Source organism: Xenopus tropicalis, chromosome 4 (genome assembly GCF_000004195.4).
Source record: "Xenopus tropicalis strain Nigerian chromosome 4, UCB_Xtro_10.0, whole genome shotgun sequence".
In the NCBI taxonomy this organism is placed as follows: Eukaryota; Metazoa; Chordata; class Amphibia; order Anura; family Pipidae; genus Xenopus; species Xenopus tropicalis.
Window position 1 is genome coordinate 138,052,057 of NC_030680.2, and position 21,357 is coordinate 138,073,413.

A 21,357-nucleotide genomic window follows, 5' to 3' on the forward strand; every position below is an offset into this window, starting at 1 on the left:
GTTGTCATGACAACCCTAAGATTGGTGTTAATGTGAAGTTGCATCTGTAGGAGTACATTCTGTTTCATAAGGTTATTTTATTGTCCCCTTGCAGTTATTGATAGTGTGTGACAGAACCTCTAGCACTCCAGCTGCGGCAAACCCACAACTCCCAGCTCTGCTTTTTGAATTGAGGATGCTGGGAGTTTCAGTTTTGCAACAGCAGGGAAGCCACAGTTTGCTTATTCCTGTTACTGACCCTAAGGGTCTATGCTAAGGGATAACTACAGGACTTGCCAGTGCTATCAGCCCTCCCCTAAATTTAGCAATGGAGGGTCCTGGAGCTATTCCCGAGTTGGCCCTGTGATGCTATGTACCAATACCCTGCATAGGAAAGTAGCCCTGTCAGTTCCAGGTGCTTCTGGCACCATTATGTCAGAAGACAAGGCTGACAGACCGAGCAGGCAAATTCCCTTGGGCATCCTTATGCCCCGGAAATCCTAGGCAGCAGTTGAAAGGTTATAGATACCCTGTGCCTCATTTAGGGGCAGATTTATCAAGGTGATTTATCAAAGGTGAGTTTGCCATTTAATAAATAAGCTTCTAAAAATCCTGTAGAAATAAATAAAAAATGGGAGAGGTTTAATCTCAGATTTGGATAAATCTGCCCCTTAATAATGCCCCTGCTACACATGCTGGAGCACTAAGGGCACATTCACATTGGGCAGTAAGTACTCTATTGCACGTTGCGGTCGACGGGGGACACCTATGTGCCTGCCCTTGTCCTCAGCGCCGGATTTCAAATCCGGGCGCCCCTAGGCCGCTCCCTATTCTCCCCTGCGCATGTGCGAACAAACCACCCCCCACCGCGCCGACGCAAGCGCGCATGCGCGTTCATTTAAACTTTCATACGGAGCACATGGGAGCAAAATGTCAGAATTTTTGTGTGGCGGGGCGGCATGCCGCCCCTAAGTTTCTGCCGCCCTAGGCCCGGGCCTTTGTGGCCTCGCCACAAATCCGGGCCTGCTTGTCCTTCCCTGATTAAGAGTCTGGGCTCCATTTTGAAATACAAGAAAAAAAGACAGCAGGCAGGCACTCTGGTGTCCACAAATCCTCAAAAGATCAGGAGAAGCAGCTTGTAGTATTCATAAAAAGTTTACATTTTATTTATTCCATACATAAAATTACAGACAAAAGCCTTACGCGTTTCGTGTCTTGAGGGCCTTGAGCCTATGATTAAAGATTTGTGGACACCTGCTGTCTTTTTTTCTTGTTAACCATATAGCTCCCTAAGCTGAAGGTCTGGGGCATGAGCACCTGGACCCACTCCTATTGGGGTAAGAATTCACCTTCACTATAACTACTGCTATTTCTGAGATTAATGTGTGTATCACTTTTTGGATGATTCTCCATTTTGAAATGCTTGTTTGTGCCAGTTTTTTATTCTCAACCTGCCCTGCACTTTGCAGATACGACTTTGTGCCTCATTAGTGGCAGCCGGAGGAACTTTTTACCTAGAATAAGTCATTTTATCCCTGGCTATATAATGCCATAATGATTTTGATGCCAGAGTGGGACCCTGGCAGGGCAACCATTCCATAACTCCCTCCTCTCACAATGAAAAGCCATTTATATTGCTGAAGGTGAAAACGCCTTTCTTCTAAAGAGGCGACGGCTTGTTCTGTGTATATTATTACAAGCAAAGAGTCCCCCTGGGACGTGCCACCCTGACCTCTAACATATTTGGAAAGAGTCGCCCTCTCGCCTCGCAAGCGCCAGTTCTCTAGAGAAAACAAAGCCAAATCTGACAGGCGTTCCTTATGGCTTAAATTGGCTGCATTTATATCTCACTCTCCCTGTAGGGGCCGTATCCCAGATAATTGCAAGTAATTAACGAGCATTCATTAATGTGCACGTATTTTTTGATGATATCATAAAACTCTGTAAAACTAACATTAAAAGCTAATTTGTGGTCCTTGCAAGTACTTTATAACAATAACAGAATAAAAATAGGGTCTGAGGGCCCTGCTCACAAGAGCTTACACTCTAAAGGGGTGGAGTGTTATAAGCATCTCCGCTCAGCCTATATCCAGCCTGCAACTGAAAATGCTGCCTTCGTGTGAGGGTCACTAGGTGCAAATCTCCTAGCAACCAGGATTTTGAATGCCAGAATGAAGTAAAACAAGTATGCATGAATAGAAAAATAAACTATAGAAAATAATAATAATAATAATGCAATTTAGCCGCACACTGGCCCTGCCCTCTGCACTCGCGGACCCTCGATCCTACATATCAGTTTCACTGCAGGGATGGGCAGTAAAAACATTAAACAGTCATGCAGGAAAACGTAAAATGAGGGGGTGTAAAATAGAGGTTTGTCTGTAAAGTATGTGAAAAAGCTACTTTAAATGCAGAAAAACATAAAATGTTTAATGAAAAGCAACAGGTGGCAAACAGGTAAAGAAGTAGGGCCGACATGTTGTTCATTGTTTTGTGCTTCTGTACCAGCACAAGGCACCCACAGCCCTTTAGCAGGGAAGATCTGTGCCTCCAAAGATGCCCCAGTAGCCCCCCCATCTTCTTTTCTGCTGATTCCCTGCCCATACTCTGTGCTGCTGGCACTTACCTGAGCTTAGGGGCCCACTCACACTATACTGTATATATAGAATATAAATGGCACACTATACTGTATATATAGACTATAAATGGCACACTATACTGTATATATAGAATATAAATGTCACACTATACTGTATATATAGAATATAAATTGCACACTATACTGTATATATAGAATATAAATGTCACACTATACTGTATATATAGAATATAAATGGCACACTATACTGTATATATAGAATATAAATGTCACACTATACTGTATATATAGAATATAAATGGCACACTATACTGTATATACAGAATATAAATGGCACACTATACTGTATATATAGAATATAAATGTCACACTATACTGTATATATAGAATATAAATGGCACACTATACTGTATATATAGAATATAAATGGCACACTATACTGTATATATAGAATATAAATGGCACACTATACTGTATATATAGAATATAAATGGCACACTATACTGTATATATAGAATATAAATGGCACACTATACTGTATATATAGAATATAAATGACACAATATACTGTATATATAGAATATAAATGGCACACTATACTGTATATATAGAATATAAATGGCACACTATACTGTATATATAGAATATAAATGGCACACTATACTGTATATATAGAATATAAATGGCACACTATACTGTATATATAGAATATAAATGGCACAATATACTGTATATATAGAATATAAATGGCACACTATACTGTATATATAGAATATAAATGGCACACTATACTGTATATATAGAATACTGTATATATGACACAATATACTATATATAGAGAATATAAATGTCACAATATAAGGCTGATTAGTAATTAAAACTGGCTATACAAACACTGATATAATTATATGAAATGTAGTTTCTTATGATTTTTTGACTGCATGTGGGCTCCGAATTATTGTTCTGATAATTTTTGTACCATATGACAGGCCAACCTGATTTTCTGCTTGATAATTTGCTACAACCCCTAAGCTCAGCTTCTCAACATCTCCCAGAGCCCACTGAGCATGTGCAGTGCCACTGACACATTTAACAAAATCCAAGATGAGGGGCTCCTGTGACAACTTTGAAGGCCCAGATCATTAATACTATAGAGATGCTGAACCTTTAGGCTGATGCAGTATATAAAATATGGCAATAGTTCAGTATGTAAAATATGGTATTTCTTTTTACATTCATTTGTTTAATTAAAGAGTTAAAGCACAGTTGATATAAGAGAGATTGGCAACTTTTATGAATCCATGGGTAGAAGTGCCAGGGCATGGGGTTCTGGTAGGTGTAGTTCTGCTTTCCCTGCACATATGACCCGGCCATAGATCTGTTTTTACTTGGACGCTTACTGTTCCAAAGCCTGAGCATATTTATTTGTACAAGATCACAATTCCCAGAAACAGGAAAAGACTTAAGCAAAACAAAATGGCTGTTGAAGCCTTGGTCGCCCTCCAGTTCCTCAGTCAGATTGTTTGAAGTCACATTGCTTTGTTTTTCTGGCTCAGCCTGAGACTAGGAGTGAGTTTGGGTTATGGAACAGAGCAATTTCTCACACGCGCTCTGGCTATCTTGTCTCCTCCTGTTTGTCTTGCTGCTGGAGCCCCATTGATGGAATGTAACCCAAAGTGACTGAAGGCCAGCTAGAGCCTCCTAAGTGATGAGGTGCTAATGAGAAGCTTGTGTCTGATCCTAGAACTGTCCCAGGGAACTGGCAGTGGCGAGTGATTGAGCAATCGGGTAGGAGCAGCCACTGAATTTAATCTGTCTGTGGGTGCGAAGGATATTATCCAACCAGTCATTGAAAGCAATGTTTTGTCAGGACGTTCTTCTTCAGTACAACAAGGATCTGACATCAGAGGTTATTTTCTGTCAAAGTTAAACAGAGGGCACATTTTCATTGTAGCCTATGGATGGATTTACATATATGATTGTCATATGAGAGTGACATTTATATGGCACAGGGGGAGATTTGTTGCCTGTGGTTAAATCTGGGCCATGGGAAAGCTTTGGGTGACTTTGGAAAGACTCTGGACTTTGTCCTCTCAAGGCAACTTCGGCAACTTTGGCAAATCGCAGCGCCGCGTACGCCATACATTCTAGCCGGTGGGATGGCATTGCAGGGAGATAAGTCGCCCGCGACAATTGAAATTTGTTGAGGCACAACGAATCTCCCCGTGTGTCACGGCTGTTAAGGTGGCTATACGCTATAAGATGGCAAGGTCACCAAAAGAGTGGATCTCGGATATTGAAGTAATCCAATTGCTTGGCCAATTATGATGGGAATAGGACCTGTTGGAGCCACATCAATGAGCTGATGTGGTCTCCATTCCAATGGGAAAATCAAACCTGTCCCATCAACATCTGCCCAATTTTAGTCCAGGTAATGGGTAGGCTTGTTGGGGGTCCCCATACATGAGCTTATAAGCTGCCAAATTGTCTGTCCGCCTTTAGCTAATACAGTATGGTTGTTCACAGGTACTCAGGAATACAGCTTCCAGCAATGCTTATCCATCAGGGGTCAATGATCAATGTGTGGATTGAGTGTAACAGGTCCTCCAAGTGGAACATAGGTGGAACACATCTACCCCTAGGTCTGTACACTCTGCGGGTGGCACACCCAGGATTACTAATCCTTCTATTTGACTTGTTGGAGCATCAAGCTGCTCAGTAGCTACCCTGATCCTGACTCTCACTCCGGGAGCGAGCTATTACAGAACTATCCTCGCATCAGCTTCACCCACAAGGCCTACCTTTACCCATCCACCCCCTCCAACAGGTGGGTTCCAAAGAAGTCAAACAAACATTGGCTTGCCATTTTATAGAGCAGAACGCTGACATCTCCTGGCCAGTTACTGAACTGCCAGCTAGCCATACCTCCCAACTTTTCCAATTTTTATGAGACAGTCCCTCTTTTAACAGCTCAGCCCGCAGTCCCATATTCTTATTGAAAAGTCCCTCATTTCCCTTTGATCTCCTGTACTGAGCGCAAAAGGCTACTGCCTCAGGGGCCCCTGCACCACCCAATAGGCCCCCTCCGCAGCCTTCACACCCCGTGCCCGGCAGCCCAGCTCGACCCATAAATATCTTTATCATTCTCTAACACTATCATCAGAAATCTACAAGTTTGTGCCTAACATTCAGTAAAGTAGTCATTTTATGGCAAAATACATTTTTAAAAACTGCCTGTTTGCATGATGAATGACGAGCTTCTATCTAACTTTATAGCAGAGCATTGTAATCCTAATAAATGGGATGTATTTAGGAGCAGTAAACTTACCAGAATTACATATAAATAAAACAGAAATGTTGGAAATATAATATCCATTTAATTAAAACAAAGTCACTAATTCCAACAACTGTACTCCCCCCCCCCCGGAGAACTTTATAGGTACATACAGGTACAACATTACCTAAAATCCAAATTTAAGGAAGCAAATACACCACCCTCCACGTACCTGGAAACAATATGTACCAAATATCCGTACTCCAAAGGGGTTCTGTCTAAAATATACAACATTTTATCTGAAACTAACCTCCCACCTACCTTATCATATGTAAAAGCCTGGGAAAAAGATCTGGGTCATACAATTGATGAAAAGGATTGGCTCAAAATATGGGACCAAGCAGCGCATAGCTCAATTAATACTGCCCTGCTGGAAGCAGGATACAAAGTTCTCTTACGTTGGTACCTGGTCCCAGCTAGGTTACATAAAATAAACAACCAATACAACTCGCAATGTTTCAGAAACTGTAGAGGGGAAGGCACAGTTTATCACATATGGTGGCAGTGCCCCAGGGTCCAAAGATTCTGGACTAGGGTCCACGAAATGATATTCTCAGTAACAGGAGTTAACCTACCCAAATCCCCAGAACATGCATTATTGGGGAAGAAAATTCCTAATGTAAATAAATATACCTGGAAGCTGATAAATCAAATCTTTATCGCAGCCAAACTAACAATAGCAAGATCGTGGAAATCCCCATTCTTGCCTATTTTACAACTAAAAAATAAGGTTAACTGGATCTACGTCAATGAAAAATTAACCAGTATCTTAACGGATAAGCAAGAACGGTTCCAAAAAGAATGGGCCCCTTGGGAGCAATACTTTACCTCCTCCACTTGAACCGTGCCTTCCCCATATAACTTTTATAAATAATGTACGTTACCTAAGGTATGCAATCCATAAAAAATCAATTATAAAACCACCCCCAATAGGAGGGCAGGGAACCAAAAGGGACAAGGTCAAACTAGATAACGACCTAAGAGTCCCAGGGATAAGTCACGAGGGAAGCAAAATGGAATAATGTTCAGGTTGGACCCGGACCCAAGAGAAAAGTAGAGAGGAGCTCCGAGAGACACCCCACCCGGCATGGTTTAGTTAGAGTTTAACTAGTTAAAACCTTACTGTTTCTAATATGTATGTATGTATATTTCTCTTGTATCTACCCACTATCCCCTCGCAAGTCAGGACTCTGGAAAAACAAGACCCTGACTTGCATGTCCCTCCTCACCTACCCCCCCCCCCCGTCCCATCCCCTTTCCTTCTCCTTTTTCTTTCCTCTTCTCTTCCCCCTTAAGGAACGACACGTAAAAACCAATCTCGATCAACAGTGGTACTCTTTATTGACACAATGATTTACAACTGGAAATGTCACTGAATATGTCATGTACTTTGTTATCTCCAATAAAAAAGTTAAAACTGAAAAAAAAAAAAAAAAAACAAAGTCACTATGGGTATTACTGTTGCAGGGAGTCCATTTGTAGAACGTAATGGCAGAAGTGAAATAATTACCCGCAGGCGATAACATGTGCAACTGAATTATTTTGAAATTTTATCTTGAAATGTATTTGTTATTTTTCTGTGAAATGACAAATTGACCAATTAGGTGAATTGTGAAGAAGAGGGATTTTTACCAAGCGAGGTTATTATTAACATAAGCTCTTCTAATGAACTTGTCATAGTTCAGCCTAGTATTCCCCATGCTTGCCAAAAAGACACATTCTTTCCATGGGGTAAGAAAAGGGATTTTTCTTCCTAATGACTGTGGTGGCGCAGTCTGTGTATCCATCAAATGGAAACAAATCATCATTTTTAAAGGGCAATACTCCAATACAAGTGTCATTTAATTTATGGTAATGCTTTTGGGGGAGTTGCTAAATCCTAAACTGCTAAGGCTGCTGTCCCCAAAAAGCAGTACCGCCACCCTATGTGCACCAGTATGAAGAATGCTCATTGCAATTAAACGTTTCTGGTGGCAAGTCTGGTTTAAAGGCAATACAAAGGATATATTATATTGTGGAACAGTTGTTTAATATTTTCACTGTATACACCAGTCATGTCCAACCTGTAGTGCAACTAGAAGCATGCTACCAATCAGGGACTGATGTGTATGATGAACAGGTATCAGACCCCTTATCCGGAAACCCATTATCCAGAAAGTTCCGAATTACAGAAAGGCCATTTCCCATAGACTCCATTTTAATCAAATAATTCATATTTTTAAAAATTATTTCCTTTTTCTCTCTAATAGTAAAACAGTACCTTGTACTTGATCCCAACTAAGATATAATTACCCCTTATTGGGGGCAGAACAGCCCTATTGGGTTTATTTAATGGTTAAATGATTCCCTTTTCTCTGTAATAATAAAACAGTACCTGTACTTGATCCCAACTAAGATATAATTACCCCTTATTGGGGGCAGAACAATTCTATTGGGTTTATTTACTGTTTAAATAATTTTATTAGCAAACTTAAGTTAAGAGATCCGAATTAAGGAAAGACCCCTTATCCAGAAAACCCCAGGTCCCGAGCATTCTGGATAACGGGGCCCATACCTGTACTTAAATAATTGACGAACAAGTGTTTTTTTATTGTCAATAGAAATGGGTTTTACTCCAGACGCAAGTACAAGAGCAGTAAGGGGTGCCCACTCAAGAATCATATCCAGTACTAGGTGCAGAGAGCAGCCAAGGTGGGTGCAAGGCAACCCTGTCCTTACCACTGTCATAGGGCAGGAAGGCAGTAAGTAGAGGCCTCTGTTGTGGCCAGCACCCCCCAGTGCTCCCAGGCCCGGATTTGTGGCGAGGCCATGAAGGCCCAGGCCTAGGGCGACACAATTTTAGGGGCGGCATGCCGCCCCGCCACAGCGAAATTTTAACATTTTGCGGCCATACGGAGCAATGGGGACTTCTCCCCACTGCTCCGTACGGTAGTTTGAATGGCTGCGCATGCGCACTTGCATCTGCGCGGCGCGGGGGGAGGGGAGATGTTTGCGCATGCGCGCCAGGGGGGCGGCCTTGGGGCGCCTGGATTTGAAATCCGGCGCTGAGTGCTCCTAACCTGCACAAGTTAGGGTGTAAAATGGGGTCGCCTACATGCTTCCCTCCATCTGCCCATCATGAATGTAGTGCTGACGAGTGCATACAGGGCTGTATTCATGGAGTGCAGATACCTGCAGCAAACATGGTGGATTGTGCCTGTTTCTTTTCATGTTGCACCCTGCCCTGTAGGTAGTAAATGACCCATGAAAGCTTCTCTAAACTTCTTTGTACTTGCAGCTGTACCAATGAAAATATTTCTCTTCCCTTTCAGGCCTTGTGGATACACCTCTGTATGTGTGATGAGTCATTTTAGACCAGACAACCAATGAGAATTTTCATCCACGTACCAAATCATGGCTGAACGTTCAACTGTCCACGTGTGGATTTACCTGGCTACCTTAGTACTTCTTGGGCCTTCAGTTGCTTTTTCTAAATTTGACAATATCACAAATGCAAAACCTATCAACAATCTTACTGGGGAAATGAAGGACTATTCTGGGAAACCTGAGGTCCCACAGGTTTTAAATCTGGAGGAAAGTGGAGGAGATCTGTCACATACCAGACCATCTGGAGAAAGGTTTGGCAGCTACCTCCCAACATCTGTACTTGGTCGTGGTGAGGAGCCAGTGGAAAAAACAGAGGATCACATAGAAAATAACTTCAATGAATTCTTGACTCAGGATAAAAAAATAATGCTGAGTGCAGCTTCTAATAAAGTCAGCCAAATGGGCTCAGTGACAACTGTCAGACCTGACGCTGAGGAAGCACTGGTGGAACACACTCTTCAAAAGGGTCAACCAAGCAAATCAGAAATGTTGCAGCTCTTCTCAAATTCTAAGAACATTGACTTAGACAGAGGGAGTTCTGATAGAATCAAACCCCTATCAACCAATGAGAAGTTGTCATCTCACAGTCATGAAGGGTCATTGCAAATACTGAATCACATTGAGCACGACAAGGAACAAGAGCGGGGGAAAGGATTCCTTAGTACTGTCCGCCCAACTATTTCAACCATAGCCTTAATAAAGGCCACACTGTCATCGGGGCAAACCAGTCCCGTCACCGAGATACAGAAACTGCAAATTGAGAGTGGGGATGAGCATTTAAGAAAAGTACTACAAAAGAACACTTTAGATACTCAAGATAGTCGTGCCAGGAACAATTTTCTGGATAATAATTTAATTCCAAAAGAACAAGGTATGCAGCCTTCAGAGAAATACAATGCTGCATACAGAACCACAGAGGGCTACACAGCCTTGCAATTGGACAGTGGGCCAGGAGGCAATGAGGTCGTATCTGCAGATACAGAATTAAATCACAAAAGCATGGAATATCCAAAGGGTGGAAACACTATTTTTGAGGAATCCAAGTCAGAAAATAAAACAAACCCTCCTCATTTTTCTCCTGTTATCCAAGAGAAACAAATTATACATAATGTTCCCCATGGTAGTGACATATCAACTTCAACCCATGGGACTTCAGGTCATCTTCTGCCATTAAGCCCATCTCTTCAGGATGAACCATCCACATTGAGGCCTTCTCTTAACAAGACCTCTCCATTTGCTTCCTTTGATCCAAGAAGCCATTTTACTCTAGAAGCAAAATCAAGAACCCAAACAGAACAGATTCTGCCTGCTCCCACAAAAACCTTCAGAACTGAGATTAACAATGAAGCGACCAATGGGTTGATTTCTTATTCACAGGACATCCCACCATCTTCTATGCAACCTCATGAAACTCCAACACCAGCGATGCAAATATATGGCAAAAGTAAGTGTTTCATACATATCTTTTCTAACCAAGGGTGATGTTTTAGATTGTTTGTGTCAGTCTCGGGCAGGGCTGTGCGACTAAAGGTGTATGGGCTGAGTATGGCCTTCAAAGGGACTCTAATGGCCTCCAGCCTTGGGGATAATATAATAATCTGTCTAATGCTTTATTTATCAGTAGGTCCTTCCAAATGACACAAGGGCACCCATTCCTTTTAGAACAAAGGAGGTTCTGTCTAAATATTCAGAAAATATTTTTTTACAGTGAGAGCTGTAAGAGAGGCTTCACAATGTTTTGGGGTTTTTTTGCCTTCCTCTATATAAACTAGCAATTGGGCAGGTTATATATATATATATATATATATATATAGGCATTAAGGATGAACTTGATGGACTAGTGTCTTTTTTCAACTTAACTTACTATGTTACTATGTTACTTTTCTGTTCATTTGGGGGCCAAATTAATGTACTTTATACTATCATTGATATTATTTTGTTTTCTTGTATTAGATTCTGAAAAATCTCAGGTGGGAAATGGAAGTTTGGTAGAGGCCGGCAAAGGATCTGCAAAGCCAGCAACTACACAGAAAGGCCCAATGGCCAGCAGTGCGCCCCCCGGACTTCTGATGTCTACAACTTGGAAGATGTCAGAGACAAGACAGAAAGGTACCATTGGCCCTGCATTAAATAAATCCAAATGTCATTCTTTGCATAACTGGTTGGGTAATTCTGCAACCCTACAGCGTTTGGGGCAATTGGTGCAGAAATATCATATGTTTTAGGAGGTTGGTCCATTAATTTAAGACCTGGTCCTAATTCAGGAACCTCAGAGAGATCAGAAAATCTGATTTTCAAAATGATACCCCTCTGTTTGCAACTTAATTGGTCAGTGTATGACCGGGTCAAAGTAGAGAGGCCCAGCTTTAACAGGAACATAGAGATTGGCTGTATCATTCATTATAATGCAACAAAGAAGTAGGCTACAAACGCTACACATTCTATTGTGGGGTTTGGTACCAGCCCAAGGCCCTCGGCCCTTTATGAGTGAGGCTCTTTAGCTCTAAATATTCCCCCGGTAGCTCCCCATCTCCTTTCATGCATTCTGCCTCAGAATGTAATGATCGGCCCTGTAGCAACAGCTGCCCAGAGCACACTGAGCATGTGCAGTGCCACTGACACTCAAGTACCAAGCTCATGTGGACAACCTTGATCATTACTGACCCTTTGGGCTGTTACATTAAGTTCAGTTCATGGCATTTCTAGCCATATTCATTTTTAGGCTTTAGTTTTCCTTTAAATATATCAACTTTTTTTTACTATTCACTGTTAGTCATGTTTTTCTTGCTAAACAAACACTTTTAGGTTTATGTTAGGGTCCCTTTAACACAAAGTAACTCTTGCAATAACTACATTCTAGAATAGAATAGAACAAGCTGATAGAAATTCAATCTGAAAGCCCGAAAGGAAAACAAATCTGCACGCGTGTTTTTCTTTGCTCTATAAAACCGAGTTCTGCATTTCTCAGCTCCTATGACTAATGAAGAATGAAAGTATATAGCTGGGAGCATAGGAACGCTGGCACGTTACAGATCTGATACCCAGGGCTTTCCATTCGCCATTCATGGCAAGTGAAAAACTGTTTAAAGAAGTCAAACTAACCAAGAACAGATGCCCGGAGAGAAGGGGGGATTAACCCTTTCACACGCCGCTGCTGCATGAAGACTCAATAGACTTAGTAGTAGCCACAGGGTTTGTTGTTCTGACCTCTGAACTGGCCTCCCCATAATCCTCCAAATGGTGCATATACAATCAGTTTAGGACTATGTTTCATATCTCAGATGGTTCTAAACCCCTGTTAATCAGGGATAACTTATTGCTTTTCAACGGGGCCAGTGTTAGCGATCAGGGCTTATGCCTTGGGCCTTCTGCCAAAGAGGGACCTCAAGGTTAAAAAATATAATTGTTGAAAGAATGAATTATGTATTGCACTGAGTAACAGCTCTCTGATACTTTTGGTATATATGTCAGCCTGTGGCCCTTTAGCTATTGTTCATCTCTAAACCCAGTATCCTATGAAAATGAGAAAATGCTTGTGCCTTCCGCATTATGAGCCTGATTGCAGTGGGTATACTGTACTTACACTGGGACTCTGGGAAATAATATTGCATTGGACATACAAAATATGGCAAATTGTGCTGGTTTTTTTTATGTTCTTAACACTTTTCGCTTCAAATAAATCAGCCAATCAATCTCCAGCATCCTAGGGGCAAGTGGAAAGATTTGGCCAATCAAATACTAACCGTATCCCAACAGTTTGTCAAAAATCTTTCCTAAGCAACAGAGCGGTCACCTTATAGGGGTAGTTCACATTTACATTTAGTTAACTTAAGTTATATATTATAGAATGGCCTATTCCTTGCAACTTTGCCATTGGTTTTTATTATTTATTTTTTATAGTTTTTTAATTATTTCCCTTCCTCTACTGCCTCTTTCCAGCTTTCAAATGAGTCACTGTCCCTGGCAGCCAAAAACTATTGCTCCACGACGCTACAATTTTATTGTTACTGTTACTTTTTATAACTTATCTCTCCTATTCATATTCCCATCTGCCATTCAAACAACTGTCTGGTTGCTAGGGTAAAGAAAACCCTAGTAACCATGTAGCTGCTGAAATATCAAACTGGAAAACTGCTGAACAGAAAGCTAAACGACAGAAAAACATAAATAATTATAATAATATTAAGACAATTGCAAATACTCTTAGACTATCAATGTCTACATTATAATAATAAAGTTAATTTAAAGATGAACAGCCCCTTTAAGACTGGGGCCACGTGGATGACTAGGAGGTACCCACACTGGACACAAGCAGTGGAATTAATATCACACAAGCTCATTGCTGACATTGCAGGAGCTTATGGCTCCCTAGACAAGATCAGCCCAAATTGGAACACCACCTGGGTGGCCAAATCATTAAAAGATCCACTCTTTTTGGGGACCTCACCCAAATAATGTTGACATGTCTAATTGGCTTAAGTTTTCAGAGGTAAAGTATATTTTTCTTACTACACTTCTATACACAACATTAAACATTGTTGATTTGATGACAAAATCAAGACCCATTCACCTCCCATGTATTCTGTACATGCTGCAGGCATTACCAGGGAGGTCTTATCACTTACAGATTTTCTTGGGATCCCAAGAGGCTCTGCATCATCTGTAGCCGGTAGTGGGATTACCTTCCTTGTGGATACATTTTCCTTAGGGTTTGGGTTGCCGACGGCAGTGCATGTAGGTAGGTGCGACATACACCGCCTGTTGTGTTCATGAAAGGGTGAATTATATTCCTGCTTTATGGATTTAAGAAAAAACTATCATCTTTCCCTCCCCTCTCCCCGCTCCTTTAGTATGTCAGGCCGTATTAGAAAAAGAATTAAACTCTATTTCCTGAATGCTGTCCCAGTTCTGCTGTCTCCAGAGCAAACAAATCATGGAAACTTAGAAGAGACAATTGAAAGAACACAGAGACAGTGTGTTACTGTAGGAGCTGGGCAGGTGTCTGTGAGCCCAAACTCATGAGCCTCTTTAATAGGAAATGACTCACCGAGTCTGGATAAGGGGCCAGGGCTCAGGGGAGCATTAGGGGCCCCCCGGCTGCCAAAAATGTAAAATACATCCACAGTTTGGAGAGAAGTAGTTTTCTCCTCCGCTGTGACCATGGCTATTATCGTTTGCTTTTGCTTGAGCAGTAACTTTGCTGTATTCCTAATGGGAACTTTAAAGTCTGTCGAGTAAATGAATGGTGGGCAGGCATCTGGGGGCACGTGGGGTGCCAGTGGGGTTGCTGCAAGGCTAGCTACCGGTAATTTGGCTGCAAAATATTCAATTATGAACTCTAGTCTATAGGCCAGTGATCCCAACCAGTGACTCGGGGGCAACATGTTGCTCCCCAACCCCTTGGATGTTGCTCCCAGTGGCCTTAAATCAGGTGCCCATTTTTTAATTAGTGGCTTGAAGGCAAGTTTTGGTTGCATAAAAACCCAGTATAATGCCAAACAGAGCCTCCTGTAGGCTGTCGGTCCACATAGGGGGCTATTAAATAGCCAATTATAGCTCTTATTTGCACCATCACGCACTATTTTTATGCCTGTGTTGCTCACCAACACTTTTTCCATTGAATGTGTCTCAAGGGTATAAAAGGTTGGGGATCCCTGCTATAGGCAAACTATTCTCAAGAATGTAAGTTTATTTTAATGATACAATGCTACTTATATTCACAGCACAATCTTTTAAAACAATGCAGAAACAGACAATACAATTGTATAAATAAATATATAAATACAGTTACATTTAAGATTAAGTGCAGGAGACAAGAAGAACGTGGCCAGTGAACAACCATTCCACATTGAGCCTGCTTATGATGCAGTGTGATCCTACTGGCTAACTTGCTGGCCCACAACAACAACCAATCATGTGGTTGGGGGCATGTACTTAGAGACAGAGGGGCAGATCTCTACCCAAAGGCCCAAGTGCTCTGCCACCCAACACAAAATCCCCCAACACATTCCCCCCACATACACAAACTAGAGTCCTGTGCGGACTCTAGTTTGTGCCCGATGACCACCATTAAACAGGAATTGCTGCTGCTTCAAACCGGAAGTAACATCATCAGAAGTGGGCAGGGGCAGAAAAAAATGTTTAAAAATGAGTAAAATACAGATAATATAGGTAATAAGATAAGCAAAATGGATAAGACCCACAGCCCGACCCACGTCCAGTAGACCTGCAACCCACATCTATACTTGCATCCAAAAACCCTACCCACAACCCACAGGGTACCCACTTTTCTTGCACTTGCACTTTTCGACCCGCTGCACACCTTTCCTGGTCCAGAACACTCCCTTAGTTTCTAGGTTTGAGGGGTTTATATGTAGAGAGTATCAGGGAAGGGTGGGCTGGGTCCTGGTGTGGTTGCAATACCAATACCACCAAGTTTCATACCTTTTTGTCATGTATACAGGAGTGCACTCACATCCAGGTATATCAATGTATAGTAGACACATTGATCTTTCTGAATGGTTTGGTTTAATTGTTGACCTGAATTAATGAAACATAAACTATCAAATATCCAACAAAATCTGATCTTTTAACTAAACCAGACTTAACTCTCATTTATCATTACCTGTGGTAATGTCACTATAATCATATATCTGTAGCAATACGTCAAATCAACTGGAATTGCTGTGTTTTTCTTGAAGACGTTTCACCAGTCGTCCACCTGGCTTTCTCAATTCTGAAATTCAGTCCAGTTGATTTGGCTTAATACTACAGATATACCATGACCTGGATGAATGAGAATCTTTACTAACATATCACTATAATGACTAATTTATGAGTAGAATCCCTGCGAATGAATAGTTGGGCCACCATTGAGGCTGACCATGGAGCAGATGTCAGTAATGGAAAGCCCTTCACCTGCTGCCTGGGTTTGGAATCTGTACTCTGCCATTCTAACCAGATGAGTTATCCTGGGTGAGGAGATGTATCACTGTATCGGTGTAACACATGCTGCATTGGATTACAACATGACAAATTTGGATGAAAACCAAAGTAACCACAGCAAGGTCTCTCCTAGTTATGTAATGTAATGGCTTTTATAAAGATCAATTGGTGATCATGGCGTGCAACAGTTGTGTTACTATAAATGGAACTTTATGAGTCACGGCCTATGAAGAATAACTGGTGCTACTACTACCGACACGCCTGGCCTGCACACCACACTCAGACCTTAATAGGCACAATCATGGTGCAATCTAAATTACACCTTTTGCTCTAATACCTCTCTGTTTGGCTCTGGGCCCCCCGAAGGACAGCCCCTTACAGCCTTCTGCCAGTGCTTTGAGAAAAATAGAGCTGTTGTATGAACACTATTATTATGGAAACACTATTTGGGTTTTATTTCAATTTTAACATTTTAGTCTAGAATGTCTGAGGGTTGGATATCACTGGCATAAATACAAACTTTATCTACCAATAAATTCTAATAATATGTACTGTTAAAGATTGAACACATTAAGAACCCAGTAATATGGCATGTAATAGCTGAATTCACTTTAGCTAATGTAACACTAAAAAAATGTGACAATGGGCTTCCTATGGAATAGGGCACATGCGCCAGTGTCAGATAGAGACAATCAGTCACTAATAAGGCATACCCTTGTATTCACACACACACATACACATCTTATGCGTCTACAAAGCTATTAATTTGAGTCTCATTACTGACATCCCTGTTGGCTATCACTGGCCAAAGGCAAGTTCTATGCAATAGATAGGTATTGTCCCACTTGAAAGCCACCCAGTGTGGCATTAGCCTCATGACTTTCAACATCTATATTTCATATAATTTATATCTATAAGTAAAATTTGTGGCTCAGTGGAGCCAATTTCAGATATTAGAGTGAAACTACAGACAGTAAGACTTCTGGGATTCTGCTTTTATAATAGAAATTTAATGGCTCTGAAATGCCGAGGTTCTGTGCCCCCGAGGATGCCATTTCTGTCAGTGCAGCATTTGGCAGTAATCGGGTAGGATCGGAGAGGCTGATTGTCATTAGCACTACTGGCCAAATAACCTTACATCATACATATATAACCTGCAAGGAAAAGCTTTTAAATATGAACCAGATGGTGAAGTTCAGGATGTGAACTCAGTGCACGGCTGGATTCATTAACCATTCAGCTCCCCAAATCCCTAGTCTATGGACTTCTAAAGCCGGCCATATACTGTGTCATAGGATTTTTAATTTAAACTGCATTAGCTGACCATTGTGAGGCCCGGCCAATTGGATTGAACAAATATTGATCATGTATGGCAGAAAATCTGGCTAATAATACATTTAAATAACCAATAATAAATTCAGTTAACCATATATTAGTGTTCAGGAGGCCATACATGGGTCAAATAGTGTACGAGGAGCTATATTTGGCTAACTTTCCTTTGTTCAGATCATTTGTGCAAAAAGCAGGGCCGTATTGATATATAGGCATCTGTTCTACCCTACCTAGCTAAGGGCTTGCAAATCTCCAGTCTAGGAGGGAATGAAGTTACTACTTGCTCATTTGGGTTACTACCTGCTCAACTGTGTAACTACCTGCTCAATTGTGTAACTACCTGCTCAATTGGGTTACTATCTGCTCAGTTGGGTTACTGCCTGCTCAATTGTGTAACTTCCTGCTCAATTGGGTTACTATCTGCTCAATCGGGTTACTATCTGCTCAATTGGGCAACTACCTCCTCAATTGGGTTACTGTCTGCTCAATTGGGTTACTATCTGCTCAATTGGGTTACTATCTGCTCAATTGGGTTACTATCTGCTCAGTTGGGCAACTACCTGCTCAATTGGGTTACTGTCTGCTCAATTGGGTTACTATCTGCTCAATTGGGCAACTACCTGCTCAATTGGGTTACTGTCTGCTCACTTGGGTTAGTATCTGCTAAATTGGGTTACTACTTGCTCAGTTGGGTTACTGTCTGCTCAACTGGGTTACTGTCTGCTCAACTGGGTTACTGTCTGCTCAACTGGGTTACTGTCTGCTCAACTGGGTTACTACTTGCTCAGTTGGGTTACTGCCCGCTCAATTGTGTAACTTCCTGCTCAACTGGGTTACTGCCTGCTCAATTGTGTAACTTCCTGCTCAATTGGGTTACTGTCTGCTCAGTTGGGTTACTATCTGCTCAATTGGGTTACTATCTGTTCAATTGGGTTACTATCTGCTCAATTGGGTTACTGTCTGCTCAATTGGGCAACTACCTCCTCAATTGGGTTACTGTCTGCTCAATTGGGTTACTATCTGCTCAACTGGGTTACTACTTGCTCAGTTGGGTTACTATCTGCTCAACTGGGTTACTGTCTGCTCAACTGGGTTACTACTTGCTCAGTTGGGTTACTGTCTGCTCAATTGGGTTACTGTCTGCTCAACTGGGTTACTGTCTGCTCAACTGGGTTACTGTCTGCTCAACTGGGTTACTGTCTGCTCAACTGGGTTACTGTCTGCTCAGTTGGGTTACTACTTGCTCAGTTGGGTTACTACTTGCTCAGTTGGGTTACTACTTGCTCAGTTGGGTTACTACTTACTCAGTTGGGTTACTACTTGCTCAGTTGCTGAGTGTGGCTGAGTGTGCGACAGTGGATATTTAGAAGGCTGCTCATTGAGTTAGCACAGAAACACAGAACTTCTTTGTGATAGTATTCACATCCCGTTCTGTGATAGTAGAAGGGGATGTAAAGCCAGGAATACAACGAAGAAATAAAAAGACATCTACAAATAACTTTAAAACCACTAAGCATTGCTAATGAACGCACGTGCAAATTGGAAAGTTGCTTTTAATCATATGCTCTTTCATTAGGCCAAATGTTATTTTTGGGCTCACATCCCCTGTTAAGGAATCAATCAAGCGTTGTTAGTTTATTCAGTATTTAGCCGCTCATTCTCACATACATTCCCTTCCTATCCTCTCTCTCCCCCCCATTCCTATAAACCATGTCTGCTTCCCAGTGACTCACCCATTGCGCCGAGCGGCTGCATATGTTTATATGAAAACTTCTTGACCGATTGCCACTCCTGGAACAAAATTATGTCACATTTAAATGGAAAACAGACCCAAAGAGCTCCGAGATGGGAACAGAACCACATTTGCTTTATGAATTATATAAGAAAAGCAGCCAAATCAAAAGAAAGGGCTGCTGAATTAATTACTGGCACCAAGCATGTTACCCCCGTTAGGCAATTGTGCACACAAACATGTATTTAAAGGGGAAGCTCAACTTTAAATTGAATCTTAGGGTGGGCGATATCGGGGGAACGTGTAGGCTAATTCGATTGAATTATATTGGCGGCAGTGGGGCAGTCGGTTCGGGGACCACATCAACGAGCCGATGCGGTGCCTCATCCAACTGAATCTTTTAACCTGCCCGATCGATATCTGGCAAATTTCAGGCCAGAAGTCGGTCGGGTAGGCCCCTCGTTTCTGCCCCTACACGGGCCGATGAGCTGCCGAATTGGTCCAAGGGACTGATATCAGCAGCTACAATCGGCCCGTGTATGGGGTCCTTAAGTTTAAACTGTCAAAGTAAAATATTGGGTGCACTGTGTTTTCTGGGGTCAGTGACCCCGGCAACCAGAAAGCGTAGTGATTGCAAGGCTAGACTGTTATTAATATGTATCTTTCCATTCTCTTCCTCTCCTATTTACTCTGACATTTAAACAAATGCTTGCTGAGCCTGGCAACTAGATAGCAGTTTTACGCCAAGTAGTTCAGCTGCAGAACAAACAAAAAAAAAAATTAAAATTGTTTTTTTTTTGTTTTTTTTTTAAAAGGCAGATTGTCTTAGAACATCATTTTCAGCATCATGGTTATAGTTATTTAAAGGACAAATAAAGGCTAAACACTGGGTGTGCCAATATATTGCATCCCTTCTTGTGACTCAAATTTGTAATCTTTTTGTCTAGGGCGATTGTATGTCTTACTGCTCATGTACCTGCCCAATTGGGCAGATGGGATGGGGGTAAATGTCTCCTTTGTTGGGACTATGGGACATTATTATTATTAACATTTATTAATAAAGCGCCTACATATTCCGCAGCGCTGTACAATGCTACTGATACATGATTTATGGGGTCTAATTTAAATCTGGGCTAAAAATAATTGATAACTTTTAAAATGCACCTTAATTGGTTTATGTAGCACAGTCATTTACCACTCAGCCAAATACATTATTATATGGCTGTTCTCTGTCAGGTCCACCGAGCCAATGGTGGCTCTGGAACAAAGTAGTGTGACTACTACCTGTCCACAAAATGGGCATTGGCTGAGCAAACTGAGTGCCACCAGTCAGCAGGGATGTTTCAGCAGTAGGGGGGCCAGGGGTCACCTACTGGGTCCCTCAGCAACTAAATCAGAACCTAGGTGGCAAAAATTTTGGAGCCTCCCTAGTTCCAATGCCTATGCCACCAGCATTCAGGGTCAGACTGGGCCGCTACCGCTCCAGGGGCCCCACACCCCTCAAGGTGCCCCTGCCGGCCATGTCCCCCGATCCGCCACAGGGGCCCCCTCCCAGTTGGCCCCGGCGGCCCAGACCCAATGCCTGTTGCCGCTCCCCTGGCTACCCTTGTCCTCCCCTGAGTGCGCATAAGTGAAACGCGTCAGGGGAGGACAACAGCAGCCGGGGGAGAGGCAAAAGGGCATCAGGTCTGGGCTGCCAGGGCCCACTGGGAGGGGGCCCCTGTGGTGGATCGGGAGACATAGCCAGCGTGGGCACCTTGAGGGGTGTGGGGCCCCTGGAGCGGTAGCCCCAGTGGGCCCTGCACCCCGCAGTCCGACCCTGCCAGTATTCCTAAACATACTGGAAAAGCAGCCAAGGGAAGAGTAATGTTCGAGTGGTGGGTGCCAAAGCTAACTAATAATGCAGTGGTACTTTACACTATATGCCCCAATAATTGCATGGGCAACTTGTAGAAATGTTGTACGTTTATGATCATTTCGAATAAAAAAAGTCTTCCTTTAAAGTAAGGGCAGGCAGCAGTTTGTACCCCAGCCCAAGCAATGCTAAGAGTTGCAGTACTATGACATGTC

The 21,357-nt window shown here is 42.2% G+C and overlaps 1 protein-coding gene across 3 annotated transcripts in view; it reads left to right on the forward strand.

Moving 5' to 3' along the window:
- Positions 1-21,357, forward strand: part of prrt3 (proline rich transmembrane protein 3) — a 56,032-nt gene that overhangs the window by 24,204 nt on the left and 10,471 nt on the right. For all 3 annotated transcript variants that reach the window (XM_004914104.4, XM_004914103.4, XM_031901189.1), the window contains exons 2-3: positions 9,224-10,722; positions 11,232-11,387. In XM_004914104.4, coding sequence (XP_004914161.1) covers positions 9,306-10,722; positions 11,232-11,387 — 1,573 coding nt within the window. In that variant the 5' untranslated portion in view covers positions 9,224-9,305. The remainder of the gene's footprint in view (positions 1-9,223; positions 10,723-11,231; positions 11,388-21,357) is intronic.